The sequence below is a fragment of the Brachypodium distachyon genome, chromosome 3 (genome assembly GCF_000005505.3).
Source record: "Brachypodium distachyon strain Bd21 chromosome 3, Brachypodium_distachyon_v3.0, whole genome shotgun sequence".
NCBI classification, from domain to species: domain Eukaryota; kingdom Viridiplantae; phylum Streptophyta; class Magnoliopsida; order Poales; family Poaceae; genus Brachypodium; species Brachypodium distachyon.
In genome coordinates this window covers 33901576-33924598 of record NC_016133.3, presented here as the reverse complement: position 1 = coordinate 33924598, position 23023 = coordinate 33901576, and the positions used below count along the sequence as shown (strand labels likewise).

The 23023-nt window shown below is 48.8% G+C and overlaps 4 protein-coding genes across 4 annotated transcripts; 2 read left to right on the top strand and 2 right to left on the bottom strand.

The window, feature by feature from the left end:
• Positions 1-645: 645 nt before the first annotated feature.
• LOC100846017 (uncharacterized protein PAM68-like) lies at positions 646-1715 on the top strand. The gene has a single exon (XM_003574198.4). It carries the CDS (start codon positions 780-782, stop codon positions 1440-1442), a length of 663 nt encoding a protein of 220 aa, XP_003574246.1. The 5' UTR covers positions 646-779; the 3' UTR covers positions 1443-1715.
• On the bottom strand, positions 1511-7302 carry LOC100845711 (C-terminal binding protein AN). Its single transcript, XM_010236639.3, has 7 exons — positions 6646-7302; positions 5542-5710; positions 5265-5395; positions 3442-4215; positions 3272-3319; positions 2019-2135; positions 1511-1805 (listed from the first exon to the last, which is right to left on the bottom strand). Exons 1-7 carry the CDS (start codon positions 7246-7248, stop codon positions 1731-1733), a joined length of 1917 nt encoding a protein of 638 aa, XP_010234941.1. The 5' UTR covers positions 7249-7302; the 3' UTR covers positions 1511-1730.
• A 2736-nt stretch (positions 7303-10038) lies between these two features.
• Positions 10039-11202, bottom strand: LOC100827487 (transcription repressor OFP8). The gene has a single exon (XM_003571955.3). It carries the CDS (start codon positions 11030-11032, stop codon positions 10262-10264), a length of 771 nt encoding a protein of 256 aa, XP_003572003.1. The 5' UTR covers positions 11033-11202; the 3' UTR covers positions 10039-10261.
• A 6111-nt stretch (positions 11203-17313) lies between these two features.
• Positions 17314-18482, top strand: LOC100827173 (heavy metal-associated isoprenylated plant protein 39). The gene is made up of 3 exons (XM_003571954.4): positions 17314-17500; positions 17709-17784; positions 17891-18482. The coding sequence occupies exons 1-3, from the start codon at positions 17492-17494 to the stop codon at positions 18217-18219; spliced, it is 414 nt and encodes a 137-aa protein (XP_003572002.1). The 5' UTR covers positions 17314-17491; the 3' UTR covers positions 18220-18482.
• The last annotated feature ends 4541 nt before the right edge of the window (positions 18483-23023 follow it).

Here is a 23023-nt window from a genome sequence, read left to right as displayed (position 1 = left end):
GATGAGAAGTCATGAGCGTTGAACGTACTTGGGCCGGGGGTGATGCCCTAAAAGTACAGGTCATCGAACCGCAAGATCTTCACCAGAATGCTAGAGAAGGATTCCAAAATTACAAAAAATAAAACCAGTAAAAGCAATACAACACATTGACAAAACTCAACAGATACGTACAAACAGATCTGCGAGTACACAAACCCAAAATCTGTAAGATCGGGTACACTGAACCTATGATGACTAAAACTCTCTCGCTCCGCGACAACCCCACAGCAGAATAAGAGCCTGAGTAACTTTATTTGAGACGACATCACAGTCTCCGTCATTGTGTTGCCGATCAAAACCAAACAATTGATATAAGCAAACACTTGTGGATACTGTTAAAAGAAATCGAGGTTCCCCACCTCGCCGCCAAGACGGCGGCCAGAGGCGAGGTGAACAGCAATCTTCGACGACGGTGGCTGCCAGGGTTTTCTTCGTTAGTCTCTGCATGCAAACCGGGAGGGGGTGTTCCATGTGGCCTTCAATCGATCGACTCTTGAAATGTTTGCCTGTGTCCTGGAGTAAAAAAAAGGCGGAGGAGACATTTCTTTCTGGGCCGATCCACGTGGGCCGTGGCTCCCAACTCTGGAACACATCGAAAACGTATCTCCTCTGCCTCATCTGCGAGCCACCACTCGATCACTGCGATAAGGCCACGCACAAGACCATACGACGGATTCACGGAAGAGGTCGTCGTGGTCGTCTCCTACAGTCCTACCAAGTCACCGGCGGCGCGCATCGGCATGGCCGCCTTACTCCACCAAGCGGCTCTCCAGCCACCCCATCCCACCGCAAACCCCTATCACCCATGGACGACGCACGGCTCCGCAGCCGCCACGTCCATCCTCTCGCCACCGACCTCCAGACGACGGCAAGCCCCAGCCCGGCGGCTACACGCAGCCGGCGACAGCGCGAGCACGGACGCGCCGGCCAGCTCCAAGGAGAAGACGAGCCGCAAGGAGAAGCAGCGGCAGCAGCAGCGTCTGCGGGAGCGGGAGGAGCAGCAGCAGAAGATGCTGAAGGCCGCGTTCGCGGAGACGGCCGGCGAGGGGAATGGCAAAGACGGCGACGGCGAAGACGATGACGACGACGAGCTGCCGCAGGCGGTGTTCGACCGCATCCTGCGGCGGATCCTGTTCACGGTGGGCGTGCCCATGGCGACAGGCGTGGCGCTGCTCAGCGTGTACGATGCGCTCAAGCGCGGGCGAGGGGTGGAGGTGCCGCAGTGGGTGCCGCTGCTCACGACCCTCGTCGCCTTCGGCACGTCGGCGCTCGGGATCGCCTACGGGACGCTTTCCGCGAGCTGGGACCCCGACAAGGAAGGCTCCCTGCTCGGCATCGACGAGGCCCGGACCAACTGGCCGGAGCTGTGGAAGGAAGAGATCGAGAAGGAGGAGAAGAAATAACTGCAACGGCATAGATGGCTGCAAACTGAAACTCTGTCAGTTTGAAAGCGCGTGGATACAAATCTTCAGATCAGAGTGTCAAATACTCCACTAGACTAGATTATCCATTGGAAATAGTAAGCGTGTTACTGACACTGAATACTGATACTGATACAGGCTACAGCAGCAAAACCATGAAACAGTTCAGTGTGGCTCTGCAAGGTCTCTGCAATAGAAATGTCAACACACTTGCCACAAAACAACACAGAGTCAGTTGATTCGGTTCTCCTCAAATAGATGGATCATTGATCAATCCAGCCACCTGGTGACGCCATCTTCTTCACTCACAGCTGCGAGGATCTCAATGTAGACCTCCAGTACAGCCTAAATAGAGAACAGTAACATCAGAAAGCTAAGTAGCGTTGAGGAAATGCTTATTTTCCAGATAGTCATAACAGTGGAACTCCCTGAGGGCTGAATAAGAATAAAGCCTATTCTGTGACGAAACTGGAGATCACTACCACAGATGTGGGCGATAATGTATTTTGATCTTAAATCTTGCTAGTATGTGCATAAAACGGTGACGAATGGGCATACCAAAGGATTTCTGCGGTTGACCAGCTTGCAGCACTCCAGTAAGGACCCTTCTAGGGTCCAGCTCTCCCAAACATCAAAAGCATGACTGGCAAAAATGAGATCCATCTTCTTATTAACCTGATGACAAGTTAACCATTGGAAAATTAGCAATGTACACAAAGCATTCACTTAACGAGTTTGACATGACGAAAATTATGAAGGCATCATGAAATAAGAACCAGTCAAAGCAGATTATTTAAAGAACAGATGATGGAATAAGCACTTGAAAATAATTCAAAGAGGTAAATGCACCAGTCCGGCGCGATACTTGCCCGCACCGGGCTCCTACCGGAGCTCTACTACCTCGACCTTTCTGCCAACCGCCTACCGGCGGCATCCCGGTGACGCTCTTTCTGCAACTGCTCCGCCTTGCAGTACATGGACCTCGCCAACAACTCCTTCGTCGGCGACATCCCCTACGCCGACAAGTGCCACCTCCTTAGCCTCCGGTATCTCCTCCTTTGGTCGAACTACCTCTCCGGCCCGATCTCGCCGGCGATTCCCAACTCTGCGGCACTTGAGTGGGTCGACCTCAAGTTCAACTAACTCCGCAGCATCGTGTTGGCCTACATCTCCCGACGCAAGTAATGCAAGCTCAGCGAGTTCGTTGCCGGCGTTGGGCCCCATCGTCGGAATGCCGGCCACCTGCTCTGGAACCTCTACCTCCTCTCCTTCACCGCCAACTTCAAGACGAAGTCGCTGCAGCACGCCTTCCTGGAGATGCTCGCCCGATGGCTCGGTGGCGGCAGCACCGATGAGCCCGCCATGGCCACGGACAGCCACGTGTTTGAGGATGTGTCCATGTTGAGACTAGAAGAGGAGGGGCTATTTGCAAACATTACATGGCGGCATGTCCACGTGGTTGTCCACGTCAGTGCCAAAACCTACAAATTCGTATTTTTGACCTCGCGTGCTCATACGTGCCAAGTTATAACACTCGAATTTAGCATTTCGCAAGTACGGTGACTAATATGCACGTACGCGCCAAGTTAATAGACTGATGGTGCATTTACCTCTAATTCAGATGAGCAGCACTACGATTTGTTTTAAGGATGGCATGGAATCAAGTTGGTAAATAGGGACCGAGAGACAATGGGGCAAAGATCAAAGCATCAACATTGATATGGCTACTATCATTTTTACTTTTGCTAATACTATATTCAGCTCTGACTATAATTTCAGTAAACAAAGGTACTAATGGAAAATGGTGATACCTGCAGTAGTCTGCCCCCAGCAACAAAAGATTGCAATCCCATAGTATCCTGAAAAGTGCAAGGCCTATCATCAGTTTCTGAATGTGTACTTGTGTATGATATCCAAACGAACTACCTGACGGGTTAAGAAACATGAAAGCTAAAAATAAAACAAAAGGAAATAATACCACCTTGTTTCTAAAAGTGACCAGGAACTGAGCACCAGGATCCCTCTTTGTAGCATTTGACACAACATCAAGATGCCAGCCACCACCAGCAACCCTTTCTCTTGAAACATGAAACCCTGAATTATCTTTTGTCCTTAGTGCAACAACAAAGCCATCTTTCAGCTTCTCAGGAAGCTTGCTACCAAGCCCCACAGGCAACTTATTTTCAGAAATTATTTCCATTGGAGATTCTGTAGAAGACTTGTGCTTATTTTTGGAGTCCTCGGGGGAAGCAAATCGTGAACTGGAACTTAACGCTTGATCCCTGCCACTCATTGCAGTATCATCATCTCTACGTGAGGAATAATTACTTCCACTCTCCACAGTTGACAATTCGTCCATTTTCTGTTCTGATCTGCGGCGAGCAGGTCTCTTTTTCCCTTTCTTTCCAGATCGACTGCGCCTTCCTTCTGACCTGGAGCCAATATTTTGAGATTGCCCTGAAGGTTCAGGCTCTTCAGGCTGCGAGATTGCTCTTCTCTTGTCACATTCTGGAGTTAACTGGCTTTCATCTGTCTGCTGTTGACCATCAAAGACCTGAGAAGACTGCTCATTTGCATCTTCACATCCAACTTCACTTATTTCTTCATCTCCATCATAAATAGCATTGGTTGGAGGAATGCCCTCAAAGAATAAGGCTTGTAAGATCTCGATTGCTTTCTCTCTGATTTCCATCCACACCTCTTCACTGTAGTCAGCACTTCGAGGAAGAATTAATACATTTGGCATTTCGTGTACCTATTAGTGACCAATGAAAGTTATTAGTGCTGTTGATAAATCATTTTCTTTGGAGCAAAACATGCCCTTCAAGATATAATCATCATGCTGAAGCAAATAGTATAGCGAGCATAGTATGACTAAGAAAACTAAGGGCCTGTTCTGGTTCAGATGACAAGGGATTGCTATTACTATTTTTTTACACATTAATGAGATCTCCTTTTTTCTTCATAAGCTTGCATCATGAATCTCACTTCCCACTTTACCTGCCTCTTGTAGTCTCATATCTTGGTTTAAGTTTAAGAAAGTGCTAGTTATATTCCCATACCTTCCTGTGCTTAATACCTAGCTTCAAAGAGCCCATTCTTTTATTTAATAGCCGAGAGGCATGAATGGGAAAAACCCTCTCCTGTGCGGATCATAAAAGTCAATTATCCAAGCGATACCTTAGAGGGGAGGACACACCATAGGACCCATTGGTAGACTAGACTACGGAGCTTCAAACAAACTTACAGTAAGCCTAATCAAAGCAAGTGCCCTCACCGCCTTCTTCACCGCCAGCGTCTACGGTTTAGGTGTTTGGATGGGGGCTATTTCTCTGGAGAGTTTTAGCATTTAGTTCAAACTAAAGCTTCCCAAAAGAATAACCGCGTCCAAACAGCCCATACAGACTGCATCAGATGTGTATCTTTGGAACCAAGAGGCAAGTCGACTAGGTAACAGGATGATCATATAGTCCATAAACCACTTTATGTCTTCATGAAGTGGAAAACTCCATAAAGTTTAAGAACCAAGTTTCCTGTAGATATATCACTTGCATTCCTTTTCGTATCCTCGCCGAGGTATTTAATCATGATAAACAGGGAGTACCTTCTACAATAGGTGAATTAGGAACTTTGCCATATAACGTCGTGACAAAATGCTAGAAGAACTAAATCTTGCTATGGTAAAGAAACCGAATTTCAATGAAGGCGCATTGGGAAGAACAGATCAATCAGAACTCGGTGACTATTTTAATATAAACAGTCCTTTGAATGAAATTTCATTGTACCTAGATCTAAGTTCCTTACCCATGCTTCCATCCATTGGGGACCTTCAGCACCATCCAATGCACATCCAGCTATAGTGCCATCAAGCAAAAGCTGTTTCAGTGCACAGTCATCTATCAGCTGGCAGCTACTCGTATTGACTATAAAAGCCCCTGCAGGACTCAAAAGATAGTCAATCAGATTGGGTCATAGTATGAAGTACAAAAACAAGTAAACATGTGAAATGCACAGTACAGAGGAAACCAGAAGAAGAAAAAAAGAAATTAAATCATTGAGAGTATCGAGTAAAGAGGTTTACCAGGTTTTATGTGCTGCAGGCGCTCAGCGCTAAGTATGTTTGTTGTATCACTTGTTAACGCACAATGGAGTGAAACAAGGTCACTTGCTGCCAATAAATCATTGAGAGTATCCATTCTTCTGGCATCAGAAGGAAGTACAATAGAAGGCCGCTTTGTTTTGCCAGAAGCCTTCACAAAATGTTTAACAGTCAGAAATCAGCATGGTTCTATAACTCTGTTACCAAGGTTACAATCTATTATGTGATTAAGAAGCACAATGGAAGGTTTGCAGGATTTTGAAAACATAGGAATAGGAAAAGTGGAGGATTGGAATGCCATGCACATTGCAATCCATAGGATTTTAAAATGAGGTCTCACCTAATGCTTAGAATCCTTAGGAATTAGGCTAATTTGGACACATTCCTTAGGAATCTAGCATGTCCATTCCTATGAACCGAATGCTACACATAGGGAAAAATCCTAAGGGTTGAAATCCTGTAGAAATCCTTTAGGAATCCTGCAAACCGAATGAGCCCTGAAGCTAATGAAATTTCTAGTGTAAGTACCAACTTGAGCAAAGACAACCAAAATTGCTTAGATAGTTGCTAGTTAAGGAATAAAACTAAGAACACACAAATTTATTCTCCAGTGATCATTTTAACAACAAAAAAAGATACTCCCGCCTGTCAACTTTACTGATTCAGATCAGATCAGTCACCACTTAAAAGGGCATACAGAATATCGAGATCTTTCGGACTGTCTTATCATCTTTACAGATGCTTAATTTGATACCATACTATAGGCCCAGAGGTTATACAGGAGTGCGATAATTTAATTTTAGGATAAAGCGATATTCTTGCAAGATACTCACAAGTCACAAGCCATAACTAGCAGGAGCTAGATCACACTAGATGCGGATAATCTTATTGCCTATAAATATGAAACGAATGCAGGAAACTAGCGAACAATTAGTTACAGGCAGGTTACAAAATGACCTAAATCAGCAACGCACAAGGCACACAGGCAGTCTAATCCTAGATCACAACAGAAAACTAGAAAACTAAGAGCAGAAAGCTAGAAGTGCGGATCGCAGGGTATGAGAGAACAAGAAGCGGATCCAGCACCTGGTAGAGCGGATCGAAGTAGAGCACGCTCATGCTGAAGGCGAGGCTGCGGGAGGCGAGGCACCGCGCAGCGGCGTTGACGCCGACGATGCCAAGCACGAGCCCCCGGCAGCGCCGCATGCCGCGGCACAGCGGCTGGACTGAGCCGAGCCAGCCGGCGGACGGTGTGGAGGAGGACGCGTGTCCGGACAGCAGGTGGGTGCGGCGGAGCAGGCCGAGGAAGAGCGCCATGACGGTGTCGGCGACCTCATCGGCGCGGTTGGCGTCGACGTGGACGAGGCGGAGGCCGAGCTCGGCCGCGGCGGCGGCGTCCGCGGCGCGGTCGGGGGATCCCAGGCAGAGCAGTAGCTGCCAGGGCCGGAGGCGACGCTGCGCGGCGCGCGGGAGGAAGGCGAGCGAGGTAAGGAGCACGGCGGCCGCGGCCTCGACGTGCCCCGAGGAGAGCGTGGAGAGCGGCACGTGCTCCACGGCCGCCCCGCCGGCCAGCGCGTCCCGCTCCACCGACGGGTCCTCGAGGCAGTTGAGCGTCACCACCAGCGGCTGCCCGCCGGCGGCCGCGGCTACGGCGGTCGCCGGCATGGGATGGGCCGGGCCGCGCAACATGCTTGGGCCGGTCGCGTCTCTGTGGATCGGAATGCGGAGCAGGGGGCACTGCTACGGTCTGCACTGGAACGGGTTGTTTTACTTGCCGACGGCGTGTGTGTGCAGCGTGCGGTGCACGGGACGCTGCTTTTTCCAAATCAAAGAGCAGACGACTGCACCCTCAGTCTTTCTAAACTTGAATCACTTAATATGTCATAAACTTGAATCACTTAATATGAAACGAAGGAGTATTAAAATTTATAACTTTGTCGAATACGCATTTATCTAAATGTATTTTTTGGGATATTTAAATACATTTTAGTACGTAGGTATTTGTATCTAAATAAAGAGTTACAATACCTAAAAGGACGAGGGATGATTCGAACTTATGCTAGAACGACTAACGTCATGTTTGTTTGGGTTTGTGCTTGTATTTTTGGATTCAAGAGCACAAGCCTAAACAAACACTTGAAAATTGTGAAGTAGTTAACGAGAAGCAATCGAAAGCACCATGCAGGCAGGGGCGGAGCAAACAAAGACCGACTCCAGCATGACTACTCATTTAGGTTGAACGCTTCCGTTTCTGTCCATGCGAATAAGAGGCTGGCCTAGCGCAGCGACCCATTTCGCCCCCTATCTGTTTTCCTGTCTGTTTAGACGCATTACGGGCCCAAATCTAAGCGGGTGGGCGTTCACACGGACAGGAAAGGACCGGCGCCGCGTCCGCCCATGTCCGCATTAAATGGGGACTCCTTCGTCACCATCTCCCCCCCCCCCCCACCTCCCATTCCACCTAAAACCCTAGAACACGCGCCCCAAACCACCGTCCATGGTCCCAAAGCCACCGGCGAAGAATGACCACGAGGCTGGATCTCGTCGATGCCGTGTCCCCCGCGGTCGTTAGCACCTGCGCTGTTCCGCATTGCCCCGACGAGGGCGTGGGACCGCATCTACTTCGACGTGGTCACATCGGAGCACTACTAGGGGGGGGGGGTCGAGATGCACCTCCCGGAGGGGTGGCACTTGTAACCGCGCGAGGGTTCCGGTGCCGGGTTCTGGCCGCGCCTGCCGTGAGGAGATTAGGCACCGTTGGGTGCAGCTGGCTGCCAGACACGACCTCCGCCGCGACCTGGAGTTCCCCCCAGACTCGCCGAACAGGGACCTATGGTTCCATAATCCATATCGAGCACGATGTGTGGCGGCGAAACTATTTTTTCGATCTGATTACTCTACGGCTTTGTGAAACAATCCAGACCTGGAAGAAGAAAGAAACATCAAGAATACAAAATCTTGTACTCCCTCCGATCATAAATTCTTGTCGTGGTTTGAATACAAGATCGCAACAAGAATTTAAAGGGGTGACATCTGTGGTCAGTGCTGGTCTGCTGGAGAGAGCTGCTGATGTCAAGGGAACTCCAGAAGCTTATTTATGCTTCCATTCAGCGATCAGTGCAAAAAATACAAAGCCCTACAAAGGGCAATCCATCATCAAGACTTCAAGAGTGGTATCTGCTCAAACTTTCTTTACTTCCTCCAGACTGACTGGTTTCTTCTTTTCTTGCACTCGTTTGATCCTGACATGAGTGTTCATTTTATTCTGGCGAGCGTGACATTATCGGAATGGTGCTCTGTTCAGAAAGGGTGACATTTCCGTGAACCCCTGTGCAATTCATCACAGCTACGAGGCATCACTAAGATGAAGGATTCAGCTGGGGTGGATCGGAAGGGTGAAACGACAACCCACACGGTGCTTAAGCGGTTAAGCCTACATCAAGCCATCATCATACCACTTCGGATTTTTTCCTTTAGGGATTCCGTTTGGCTGCTCAATAAAACTCAACATGAGCACCACCGCACCAAGTAGTCTTGGAAAAGACTGCGTCGGTTCTCCGATCTGTGTACTCTACGGCTTCGAGAAACCATCAAGGATCTGGTCATGCTGAGATATATTGACACTGATCATCGGATGCATTCCTTTCAGATTCGAATTTCCCCCAATGCTTTAGAACGTGATGATCGGTTGGCAGTGATTATTGCACCAAGCGTCATGCGGGCACCTGAATGCCTTTTTATGGGCCTTCAGTCTTCCACCGAACTGATCATTGCTTCTGCGCCTCCGATCTCTTAAGAGCTCTCTGCAAAACTGCAATGCGTGCTCGTGTTCTGTTGGCAGGAACTGCGTGGGCAGACAGAGGGCAGAAGCTCATACAGTCAAGTCCATGGTCTCGTACTCTCCTTATGATCACGCGCAAGTTTGTCAGGAGAAAGAAGATCGCGGGAAGTGCGTGTGACCATAACATTTCAGGAACAGCTAGCCGTGGCCCGTTGGCAAGGATGGGAGTAGTACAACCGCCATTCTCGCTTCCTGTTAGTTAGACTCGTTGGAAACGGATCGACCATTGTACGAAACAGCGGCCGGATCGATCACCCCAAAGCAGTCGCTTCGACCCGGCCGATCGATCGATGCTCCTCTTCACCTAGCAAGACGACGTCGACGCGCGAGCAACGACGGCAAACACACACACACACATACATCTTCGTTCAGTCCGCGCGTGGCTGCCGTTCCCTACCGACACAAGCTTTACATCATCAGCTCGCTAGGCCAGCGCACGCCGTTTCTGCTGTAACACTATCGTATACCGTACTACCCTAACAAACCCACTAGCAACCAACGAGAACACGCACCGCGGGAATCACGGGGGCCTCCTCACCAAGCTTAATTTGCCCGTACCTATCGGATCCCGCCCTTTGCGCGTGCACCAACGGCTAAAACCGACACGTCCGGAGAACCGGACCAGCAGAGCGCTGATATTACGGGAAACCAAAGCAACATTTTCAAATCAACCAAAGCAACATTTCAAATCATGGACTTGCGGAACCTGAAAAGTGTTCCTGCCTCGTCCCTTCCAATCGTTTGTACAGATCACGTAAAGTCCATGAGAAAAGAGAAAAAACGCAATGCAGCGAGAAACACACACAACTCACCAAACCCCCGCTAAAAACCTCGTCCCGATCAACAAAAAGAAAATAAAAATCAACGGCCGGTGTAGATCGTGGGCTGTGCGTGCTTGGCCTTGTTCTTCTTCTTGCGGTCGTCGGCGAGGAGGAAGTCCGTGGTGCGCCGCCGCTGCAGCTGGTGGCCGGCGCCGGAGAAGAGCTCCTCCCAGATCTCGGCGAACGCCCTGAGGATGAGGTGGTGGTGGCACGGCGAGTTGAGGGAGAGGAAGCAGTGGAGGAGGCCCCGCAGCTCGTCGCCGCCCACGATCTCCTTCTCCACGATCATCTGCAGCATCGACCGCCGGAAGTCCGCCAGCGGGTCCGCCGACTCCTTCACCACCGCCACGCTCTCCGCCTCCACCCTCCCCTCGCTCGCGCTCCGCCTGTGCCGGGGCCGCCCGCCGGGGCCGGCGCCCTGATGCAGGGTGAGGGAGCGGACGGTTTGCTCGAGCTCGCCGAGCTGCCGCAGCAGCGCCGCCACGCTCGGCGTGCTCGACGCGCTGGCGTCGTCCGTGGAGGAGGAGGGGGAGAACGAGGATGAGGGCGCCGCGGCGGCCGTGGAGAGCGTCGACGCCGCCGTCTTGCTCTTCGTGGCCGTCGTCGTGGTGGCCGTGGATGCGGTGGTGGCGGTCGAGGAGTTGGTGGTGGGCGGGGTGGCCATGGGGGACAAGTGCTGGTTGTCGGAGGAGCCGTCGGAGATGACGGAGACGGCCTTGGAGCCGCCGCAGCCGCACATGAAGCCGCGGCCCCCGGCGGCCTTGCTCTTGAGGCGCAGCCCGCCGCGGCGGCGCAGTATCGTCGCCTTCATCGAGGTTCTCCTGGGGGCTGGGGGCGCGCGGGGCGATCGAGAAGGCCGTGTGCTCGTGTTAAGAGCTGGTGGCGTGCTGGTGTACTCGAGCGGAGAGAAAGTGGGAAGAAGCCATGGTTCCTTTAAAAGGAGGCAGCTTCCCCGGCCGCCTTGCAAAGTCAAACGGCTATACTAGTTAGTTTTTGAGTTGAAGGAAATCAGGTGTCGGCGAAAACGGTCAGATGAGAACTTCTCGTTCAAATGAAAACTAAGCACAAACTTATCTGCTACTCCGTGATTAGTTTCTAACGACAATTATTTTTCACTATATTATGCTTGGTTGAATTTAGTAATAAGCTTTAAATGTTTGTCCGCAACATTTCACCGTGCAAGTCGATTCGACAGAAAATGGTTTATCTTGCATTACACGTATGCATTTTTCCTATAAATTTAAGACCAGACTGCGACTACTCAAGTGTGGATGTCTAAACTTTTTTTTATAAGCTTGCATGCAAAGGTTAATGTCGTGTGGACTAAATCACACAAAATTTTCAGTGCTATTACCTCCTTCCATCTTGGACAACCCATAAACAAAAAACTACTTAATTTGTTAGTATAACTTAACTCATACCATTAGGTTGTCGTGAAAAATAGTTTAAAAAATATTTTATGAAATGTTTACATAACATTTACTCCCTTTGATCCTTAATACAATTCATGTAAATTTGTGCACTTCAACTAAGACGAACTCTTGATTCCAGTGTTTGGTCAACCACGTTGGTTTAAGAGTAAATAGATGCAGACAGTTATTGGCTGGGAGCGAAAAACAATGATAAACAAGCTGAGTATATGAAGGAACAACTCCATCCATTCACTTATACTCCGTAAAGCAAGCTATATGAAGGAACAAATACTCCATCCATTCCCTTATAAAGCACATTTTTCCTATTTATTCCTTATTCTGTTGGCTCCCACCCCGGGCTGATATAGAGAAATGGGAATTGTTTTCTTCCAAATGCACAAATGTATGAGAACTGTATTAAGGAACGGAGGAAGTATAAAAATAATATACGTGTTGTAAAAGAAAACGCAGAGTGTACCAGTACATATTCCCTCCATTCTAAAATGCAGGGTTCAAAACTTTTGTTGACAGAACAAGCTTATCGAAAAAAGTATCAACATGTACAATGTCGAGCCAAAATGTTATGAAAATATCTCTGACAATATATCTAACGATACTTGTTTGGCATCATGGATGTTGAATTTTTTTTGTTATGTGGTTGGTCAACGTTCAGAAAATTTGTCGGTCGACAAAACTTATACGCATTATATTTTGAAAAACAAACAAGATAAAATCCTGTGCTAGCTCCCTCGTACATATGGCATTTGAAGATCAACTGAGTGAGGGGGACAAGACGACAAGTCATTGGGAGCGGCCGGCCTACCATCCACGTTTGTTACCACATCGGGATGAGCAACGCCACACAAAGTTGACGTTTCTTAAATTTTTGCGTCTATGCAACTTAATGGAGAAGTGAGTACAATATCAGAGCTGAGACGACTAAATGGACGAGCAAGTAGAAAATGCTAGCTAGGTCTAATGGCAACAATTGATAAGGAAGCCGTGGAATGGCCAACGCACTAATCCATCTCGTTTTAATCTGATCGATGATGATCCTATCTAAGAACAACGATGGGAGGTGCCTTTTGGAAATTAGAAATTGAAAAAGAACTTAGTAGACGTACTACGTCTACGTTTAGGATCGATGGCTAGTTTTTGTCCCATTGCATCTGTGGTTTGTGGTTGACACATTTCCATCGCTCTAGGTAGGATGTCCGGCTGTACACAGAGGCGTTTGAAAGGTGTCGTCGTTGATTGAAACCAATATTACTTCATTAACGTCCCTTCATTCTGTTTAGATGTTTAACGTTGCATGAACAGATAGATATCCCTAAATATGCGGCAGATAATGCCGCTACGTGTGTCTGCATGCTTAGTTTGTTCTGTTTACTGATTACGGAGATTCGTCATCATATTTGATCGCGCGCACTACAAATTAATTAAGTTTGAACGTCAAATCTCAATGCGGGCAACCGCTAAATTAATCTAGGAAAATTCATATGCACGGGCCTAGCTAGCTACTAGTAATTGTTTATGGTTTAGCCTTGTTTTATCTATCACAAGACATGGATGATTAATTTTTGGAAGAGAGCTAGCGAGCTTAATTGATTGAGGCAAGTGCACACATATTTTACGTCTGGAAATCATGTCGCCCGTCTAATCAAGTGGCCTGGCGTGATCCATCGAGCTCGCCCAAAACTGAACCAATTAATTATCAAACAGCAAGAAGAAAAGAAGAAGAAGGGAAAGTTAATTGTGTCACCTCGGATCACATCGCATACAAATATGGTACACGGGTGGGTGGTAGTACGTCTACTCTCCGTTGCTTTGCTTCCATTTGGACGTGACCAAGGAGGCAAGGCGTCCCCGTACGTAGCAGCCGCGGGTGGACGTGAGGCGTCCGACCGCGCAAGAGCCCGACACCCATCATTTGTCCCCTGGTTCGGCTCGGGCGACGCCTTTGCTTTCCTCGCCATTTGGACGGCGCACGGCTGCTGCGCTTTTCCCCGGCACAGGCGACGCTTTCCATTAATTTCCGCCCCGGCCGGCAACGCAGGCTTTGCCTTTTCCCTCCGTGCGCGCACTGCACTCGGTCAGGGAAAATGTTTGCGCCCATTGGCTGCAGCGCAGAACTGAAGCGAAAGGAGAAAAGAACGCGGCCCAAATAAACCAGAGAATCAGTTGCGGATAAATTAGTCCAGCAGCCCATTCTTATACACGTATGAGTTGGGCCACGGTGACTTGTATCGTCCACGCTTGAGCCCTGGTAAATGGGCTGTTCCAGAGCCTTCGGCGATCGTAATCTTCTCGAGCCGAAAAACAATTCATTTTCTTGTCCGGAGTATATTTTTGATCTAGTCACATTTTGGTCTGGACTTTAGACAGGAAAAATACATTAAAAACCATCTCATCTTGTCATATCGTTTTGTCGTACACAGAGGTACTTCCGCTCATTTTTTTTTGACAATTACTTCCGCTCATTTCTTTGAAGGAAGATGGGGAGATGTCCTCCACGGCGTGAGAGCGCAAACGTGCTTTCTGAACCTAGAACACTTATTTATATGGCTTAAAAACATTTTCTTGTATATTTTTGATTGCTACAATAGACATGTCTTGTTACTAAAAAATGTGATATCTAAAACAGGACAACTATGCATATAACATGACACGGAACAAGAACGTATCCCAATTGCACATGAGTTTCATTGAGATGTACACCACATGGCGCAAGCCAACACTATATAAGGGCTACGGCTTCATAGGTATCAGTTTACGTTGTAGTTGCTAAAAATCATCGGATTTATTTAACCCCTCGCTCGCCAGCGTGTCTTGCCAGCGTGGCGCCAACGTGGTAGAAGCCGAACCCTCCCGCTAATATAACTATATGGCAAGGGGCAAACCGAAAAACAATATATTTTTTCCTGTTTCTCCTTCCTGGCCCCGTCGCCCGTGGTCTTCCATGCTCAAGCCAAGGGACCCGGGTAGTCGGAGCACGCCACGGCCCACGTCGGCCCGCCAGAGCACGCCGGAGAGGTTGCGGCGGGAGAGCTCCACCCCGACTATGGCGACGGAGCAAGAGACGCCCGGCCAGGAGCACCATGGCAGGGAGCAGCGGGTGGGGTCGTGGAGGGAGGATTTGAGGGCGAGGAGGCCGAGGAATGGGAGCGGGGCGGAGGAGGCGACGGTGATGGTGAGCAGCGGGAGGAGGAGCAGGAAGGGGAAGGAGAGCTGTGTGGTGGCGGCCATGGCCATGGAGATGGAGATGTAGATGCGGCCATGGCCTTCTCCTACGAGGCTTTGGCCCGTGCTTCTCGCATGGCGGAATCGGCGCCGTGGGCTTCGCACTCGCCTACGACCGCACCGCGTTCTGGCTTCGCGATGAGTACGTGCGCCTCAACTTACCCTGTGTCACGGACGCTGATGCCACTCGTGTTCCCGACACGCTCCGCCCTCCATGATGCCGGAGACAGAGAAGGCCACCACGTGGAAGCGCGGCCTGTGCGGGCGCACGGGGAGATAGGGGACGAAGAGGAGCGCAACAAGGACTACTGAGCAGAGCAGCTTGGTGCAGCGCGTGGTGGTGAAACTTGGGGACGACGGCCTCAACGGCCGCAGCAGCGGCTGGAACAGGGCTCCGAGGCCAAGGCAGCTCGGGGCTCTAGGGAGAAGATGAGGAGCACCAGAAGGTTCAGAACATCGACGAGGAGCAGAGGGAGTGGACGCTGGAGTTCGGGAATCTCCGTAGGAGGAGATCAAGCGGCGGCGGTGCTCGGCCGTCGTCGGTGCCACGGTGGCAAGCACTCAGAGCAGAACAGAGAAATACGAAAGAGAGATTCGGTCAGTTGCCACGGTGGCGAGCCACGCTGGCCTGACCAGTGGGCCCTCCCTATCGGTTTCGGGGTTATTCGCTAGCAACCGAACTATTAAGCAAATCCGGTGGGTTTTAGTAAATAAAACGTATACCGGTACCTATGTGAAAATCCATAATGTGGTGTTTTTTTTGTAATTTACTCCCTTGGTGATCGTAATCTTCTTGAGCCGAAAAATAATACATTTTCTTGCACGGAGTATATTTTGATCTAGTCCACATTTTGGGTCTGGAATTTAGGCAGGAAAATACATTAAAAACCATCTCATCTTGTTATATCATTTTGTTGTACACAGAGGTACTTCCGCTCATTTCTTTGAAGGAAGAGGGGGAGATGTCCTCCACGGCGTGGCAAACGTGCTTCCTGAACCTAGAACACTTATTTATATGGCTTAAAAAACATTTTCTTGTATATTTTTGATTGCTACAATAGCCATGTCTTGTTACTAAAAAATGTGATATCTAAAACAGGACAACTATGCGTATAACATGACACAGAACAAGAACGTAACCCAATAGCACATGAGTTTCGTTGAGATGTACTCCACATGACGCAAGTCAACACTATCATAGTAAGACATAAGGCAAAACACCACGTGGCGCAAGCACGACAATTACATAACAAAAAAAAAGCAAGACGACCACGAGACACGACACAAGATAAATACACAAGACATCTTTTTTGGGACATAGGACAAAATGTGCTGTCAAAATAATTCAAAGACACATATCATAAATGATTGAGTTTTAAAACTCTTGCGGCGAGAAATTCATTTGAAACTGTATTATGATTTCGATGGTCTGTTCAAAAGTCATTGCATTTTAAATTTCAAGTCGACTTTACATGATCTCCTCGGAGCACCATGCGTGTCACACTAAGAGGCCTCGAGAGTGCTCCCTTTAGTTGCGATGTTAGTGTTTTCCCTGGTCTTTGACCGTCGATTCAACATGGCGGCCGCCGCCAGGCAGTGGAGGCGATGACTTATGAAATAGTAGTCTGCCGACTAAATCGCATCCCCATCGTAGTTATCATGTCCTACTATGTGGTGCTAGTGGACCTCATGGTTTTACTTTTATCTTTGAAATCTTCTTTCTCGCTGGTGGTGAATTAGCGGTTTGAAGCCCGTTGCACCATGCAAGGGGTGTGGGTGTGTCCTCGCCCACAATAAGTTCAAGTATTTTTTTTTGCGAAGAAAGTTCAATGATCTTATGTTCGTGCAGTTTCGGATGAATGGCTAGTACGACTATTCTAAACCTATAAGATTAGTGCAACTTGTGCGGAGAGGCAAATCCGATATTCTACTTTTTTTTTTCTTTCAAATCCGACTGATCTTTTTACCCAGAGAACCGATTAAATTATTTCGTTATTCTTCGTCGCCTGACGCAAACGTGCACGTACAAGCGGAGACGATAATCTGTTCGCAAAAAAAAGAAAGATAATCTGATGTTCTAACTGGCCTTTTGTGCGGGCCCCGTAGGGGATGATCGAATGAACGCACAAAGGCACGAACCAGTGCAGCCAATCCCTCATCTCTATCTCCACCTCGCCGTACGTAGGAAATCATGCCACGTACGTGGGGAAAAGAAAACTGGACCGTCTAAACCAAAGGGACAGAGACCGGCAAAAAGTTCGTGTGTATATATATATATATATATATATATATATATATATATTTTGCCGGAGAAGGAGAAGGAGAAGAAGAACAGAGAAACAGAACAACTATTATTTGGTCTTACCAACTTCACCTTTGTCTCGCTGTCAGATGACGTGCCATTCTACAAGACTACAACGGGCCTTTATTTACAGCATCTCGTCCACAGTTGCTTTTCCGGCCATTCTAATCCCGCTTTCACCTCCTCCTCCTCGGCGCCATCATTCCCTCCTTCCACTTCACTCCACTCGCCGAGCTCTTACTGCGTGCGAAGCTAGCTAGCCGCCGGCTGGCGTGTGGTGCTCTTCTCTACTCTGCTCTGCTCGCACCTCGGGGACATGTCGAAGGTTCGTGCTTGGATTTAGTACTCTGTCGTGCTCGTGCAAAGCCGGTCGCCTTTCCAGGGGGCATGTGGTTCTCGATCTATCTAGTCATGGATCGATCTTAATTGCTTTAGAATCCAACAACGATCCCATTTTTCTCCACCTCCTTTTATACTCTGCCTTTTGCTCTTTGCTCATCACCTATCCCGATCGGGCTTCGATTTTGGTGCAGAAAATCGTGGTGAAGCTGGAGTTGCACGACAACAAGGACAAGCAGAAGGCCTTGAAGGCCGTGTCGGCGCTCGTCGGTACGTACGATCGAGCAACTTGCCGATCGATTTGGATCATGGTACATGGAAAAGAAGAAGAAGAAGCTAATCATACAGTATAATCGATGCTGTGTTGTGCGTGCAGGCATCGACGCGCTGTCCATGGACATGGCGGCTCGAAAGATGACGGTGGTGGGCATGGTGAATCCGGTGGAGGTGGTGAGCAAGCTGCGCAAGGCGTGGGCGGCGTCCATCGACTCCGTCGGCCCGGCCAAGGAGCCCGAGAAGGAAGGCGAGGACAAGAAGGACGGCGACGGTGAGAAGAAGCCTGCGCCGATGACGGCGGAGCAGCAGCAGCAGCTCGTGGCCGAGCTCATGAACCAGTACAGATCGGCTTATTACAATCCGTACATGAACACCCACTACGTCGTGCAGAGCATGGAGGAGAACCCCAACTCCTGCACCATCTGCTAATCAAGAGCTCAATATATGTTCGTGACATAGAAAAAGAAGCCGCCAGCAGCTATCTGGTTCTGTTGCGGCGTGTGCGTCGCCGGAGTCTCACGTATGACGGTATGATCAGGGTGGATCGGTGGACATGCATGGTGAAACTTTGCTACAGTATATGGGATAAATATAACTGTAATGATGTGTGACTGCAATTTTTGGTTTTGTCATATACTCATATGTATGTACGTACATTATTCCCTTAAAAAACTACGTATTCAGATTAAGAATGATACTCGCGTTGGGGAATCCTGCAAAGAATTTACTAGGTCATGGTATATGTACGATATCCTACAATTGGAGAGTGGAGACTAGAATTTTAAAAAAGTAAAATACACTGCTAGTACATGAATTCGGCAAAAATGAACACTTTAGTCCACGAACTAAAAAAAAGTAAATTTCACGGAACCACAGGTTTTGAAACAAACTTCTCAACAAGCACTGATAGATGCTAATTTGTCCGCAAAACCACGCGTTTTGTGTCCAACTGTCTCACTCCACCCAAAACACTGTTTTAAGCACTGTTGATGGTATTTCTTACAGGTGGGGCCCGCAATGTTAGGTGCCGCGTCTTTTTCATCAGACCCCTTGTCTTTTTCGTTTTTATCTCATCCCCTCATCTTTTTCTACCTTGTTCTTCTGCCTTGAGCTGGGGACTGCGTGCGCCCATTATGCGCTCGCAAGCTGCCTTGCCCGCCATGACCTTCTTCTCCCACCACGGCGATTACTACGTGCAACACCTCATGTTCCTGGGCCGGAACAAGGACAAGATCCTCATCCTCGGCGACAAGGATGGCCACGGCGCCATCTACGACGACGCCGTGGGGGGATCCTTCCACGCCCTTCCCTGAAGCCTGCCGGTCGCCCAGAGGATCGAGCCTCTCTCCGTGGCCCTCGGCGACGGGCTCTACGTCCTGGAGGAGTGCCCGCGGGAGGACATGGCCGACGGCCTCCGCATCATGAGATCCATGGAGGTGCTCGTCTGGGACGACCCCAGGAAGTGTTGGAGGTACTTGTGGCGCGCGCTCCCCCCGCCACCACCGCACGTGGAGAGGAAGCTAGGCCCGCACGGGATCCCTAACCACGACGAGGACGAGGCTCGCCGGATCCGTGCCTACGTGGCCGTCGGCGAGTCGAGCGTCTGGGTGTCGCCGACGTAGGGCGGCTGTGGCGGCACGTACGCGCTGGACACGGCGAGTGGCGCGTGGAGCAAGGCGGGGGACTGGCTGCTGCCGTTCGAGGGGTGCGCCGAGTATGCCCCGGAGCACGGCCTCTGGTTCGGCATCTCGGCCGCGCCCTGGGAGGCCAGTCGGCTCTGCGCGTGGGACCTACTCGGCGCCGGAGGAGATGGCGGCGCGCTGCTGGTGGCGAGGCACAAATGTGAGGCACCGGCGCCCCAGCGATGCCGTGGCCGCCGTGCGGGTGCTGCAAATTCTGCTACGACGGCGAGGAGTATCCCCAGCTCAAGGCAGAAGAAGATGAGGGGATGAGAAAAAAACAAAAAAGACAAGGGGTCTAGTGAAAAAGACGTGGCACCTGACATGCGGGCCCCACCTATAAGAACTACCGTCAGCAACGCTTAAACCAGTGTTTTGGGTGGAGTGAGACGGTTGGACACAAAACGTGTGGTTTTGCGGATAAATTAGCATCAATCAGTGCTTGTTGAGAAGTCTGCCTCTAAACCCGTGGTTGTGTGAAATTTACTCCTAAAAAAACGCACACTTAAACCCCTAAAGTAGGACTACTGTGTCACTTTAGTTCAAAAACGATTCGGCGAGGCTTAAACACGTCACGTGGCCGCCACGTCAGCTTCGGCGACCTCTTCACCTGTGTCCTCTCGTCAAAATTGAGCGTTGTGGACTTAATAGCAACCTTAGGCGAGGCGGCAACGGCGTGGTTCTCAAGGCCCCAGGATCCATGTCGGGTCGCGGCCGCCTTGCCCCTTGCGGGCGGCTCGGGCATGGTGATTTTGCAAAAATAAATTCTAAGAAAATTTAGTAGCAGCCCGCGGTCCTGACCGAAGCCGACGTGACGGCCACATGGCGTGTTTAAGCCTCGCCGGACTGTTGTAGGACTAAAGTGACATAATAGTCCTAGTTTAGGGGGTTTAAATGTGCGTTTTCCGAATTCGTGGACTAAAGTGTTATTTTTGCCGAGTTCATGTATTAGCGGTGTATTTTACTCATTTTAAAATGCCAACGAAGAAAGAGCTATGACCATGACATAACATGACATACGGGGCATTCCCCCTTTTCAAATAAATAAATAGACTATGACATGATAGCAGAATGTCAGCTGGTAATCTAGACAAAGAAAACAACAAGGATGTGTATTTAGGAACAAATGGCATGCCTAACCTAGTCGATACTATTGAGTATGGATCGTGACAACTCACTCGTGTGGATAAGCATACTCACCATTGCAAATTTAGGAGTTTCTAGGATTGATCCAGTAAAAAATCATAACGTCCAAGTAGCATTAGACTACACTATCCTATCCGTGACCTAATTTATGCTCCATGTAGCACTCATCCCATTTGGAGCCAAATTCTCATTGCTCCCCGGCCGCCACAAGCCACACGGAGGAGGCTCAACTGCTTCTTTCCACGGGAAGCGACAAAGATCCATGATATCAGCTGTTCTGAATAACAGGCGATTGGCGAAGTTCTGTAGTGTCCATTGCAACTTGGAAAAGACCAGAGTCCAGAGGGTTGCCAAGTCGGATTTTTCTTGGACACATTAACAAATTGCATCCCGGAACGAATGGAGCGTACGTAAGGCGCTGCGCAATGACGGCCATCGGGAATGTTTTAACCGAAACAGTTTGTCCTCTTGCCTCGAAGTTCTGTGCGCCCGTGAGTCGGATGACCGCGACGTTTTGTTTCAGACCCGTAAAAAGCTTTGGATGCTAGTAGTGCTAAGCACATGATGGAAGATGCGCGGCCGCCTCCGTAAAACGGAAAGAAAGAAGAGGATGCGCAGCCTGATGGGCGAAATTATCTGAAGAAAATCTGTTTAGATCCTACAGCTAGCTAGTAGTACTAGCAATGACAGGGTTTCAGAATCCGGACTCAAACCAACCTACGTGCGAATAATTAGTGCGCGCGACTACTTGAGAGATCGTGTCTTCTGTTGGGATCGATGTCTCCAACTCGGCATCTGTTCGATCATATATCCTTGTCCGTTTCCAACAGTGCGTTCAAAGACGTACCCCGGGGCTGTACATGCTACTGCTACACAAACACAATGCTCATCACTGGCGTGTTCCGGATTCGCTTTTCTTTCTTCTATGCTGCCAGGTCAGCTGAAAATTGTTCTCGCGTGAAACCTCCGGGCTCTACGGGATTTCGATAACAGCTCGTTTGGCAACCAAGAATTCATTTCATTTGATCAAAATAAAATGAAATCTAGTTTTTGATAAGATTTTTTTTGGTTGAATTTGAATTCCGGGTTGAAAAATCATGTTTGTCTATCACATGAAATTGAAGAGTGAGACAATTCTACAGAAATGATGGTTTTAGAGAGGAATTGATTTCATAAAATTTGAGATTAAATTCATGTGGCTAATTCCGCGCCAACCAAATAACTTATTTTTTAAAATTCAAAATAAATTATACGATTCCATGTCTAAATGATCGGTGCCAAACCAGCTTTAATAACTTCCGTCGTCGTCGTCCATGACATGAAATATTTCGGGAGCATAAATATCCGTCAAGTGGGCCTGGTGGGTGGTTATAGGCCCTGCCTTTTACGGGTTATAGGTCCTGCCAACCAGAAGAAACTTGAATCCCTGACTAGCCCAGCTAAAATAGAATGGCGGGTGGCGTTCACCACGGCCCAGCTTTATCACACCAAAATTCTGTTGGCCAAAGGGCTGAATGGGACAGCGCCCGTTTGCCGCCGGCCCGCTCAGCAGGCTTTCTTTTGATTTGGGCCTCTCAGTTTCGGCCGGACTTGGTAGATTCATTTGCTGTCAACCTGTCCGCCCCTAAGAAAAAAACAAAAATGCTGTCAACGCATTGACACTCGCAGCACGTTCCACGGCCAAGAGTCAAGACCGCCTCAGTCTCACTGCAGTCAGTAAAGGATTGAAATTAAGGTTTTGCTCTTGATATGAGTTGACGTTCTGGACCGAGATCTTAATCCAATAATATGATGTGAGAGAGGAAAGAGTGCGGATGACCTCAAATTTTAATCCAAAGGATCTGATTTGTAAACTTATATTTAACACCTTTTGCTTAAAAATCAGTAAATGAGAAATAGCCGCGTCCTTGAAATTAATATGTGGTTCAGTACTCAGCATGTTCATTTTTATGAGACCAAGTGATGAACACATTTTTTCTTGAAACAAACGTTACCAAACCAGTGATTTGTTTATTTGGTTTATTAGAGTTGAAAATATTTACATAGGCAAAACCTGAAGGTCCTTTCCGTATATTGATTGGACTCTGGCATAGTGGCATGCTCAAGTGCGCACGAACGTCAATTGTCAAATCGTGACCCTAACAAATTCTGCTTTCTTGCACGCAACATACACATGCAACCGCGATCTAGACTCGCTTCACTTTCACCCATAGATTAGCCAACAAACATGTAAAAATTATAGTAATCCCTCCCAGTCTCGGGGGTCAGTCAGTTCAGTTCGCCATCTGTTTCAAGTAAACGTTTCGCCAGGTGGCGCCAAAAGAGGCCAACATCGATCGCCACCTAAATCCAGGAACAATAATCCGACGCCGGTTCGAGCTTTGCCCGGAGAGAGTAGTACACACGGC

Coding starts and splice junctions, on each gene's coding strand:
- LOC100845711 (XM_010236639.3), bottom strand. CDS start 7,248: ATGTTGCGCGGCCCGGCCCATCCCATGCCGGCGACCGCCGTAGCCGCG. Junction 5,711..6,645: donor ACTTCGATCCGCTCTACCAG/GTGCTGGATCCG, acceptor CATTTTGTGAAG/GCTTCTGGCAAAACAAAGCG. Junction 4,216..5,264: donor CCCAATGGATGGAAGCATGG/GTAAGGAACTTA, acceptor GGTCACTAATAG/GTACACGAAATGCCAAATGT.
- LOC100846017 (XM_003574198.4), top strand. CDS start 780: ATGGCCGCCTTACTCCACCAAGCGGCTCTCCAGCCACCCCATCCCACC.
- LOC100827173 (XM_003571954.4), top strand. Junction 17,785..17,890: donor GGCCGTGTCGGCGCTCGTCG/GTACGTACGATC, acceptor TTGTGCGTGCAG/GCATCGACGCGCTGTCCATG.
- LOC100827487 (XM_003571955.3), bottom strand. CDS start 11,032: ATGAAGGCGACGATACTGCGCCGCCGCGGCGGGCTGCGCCTCAAGAGC.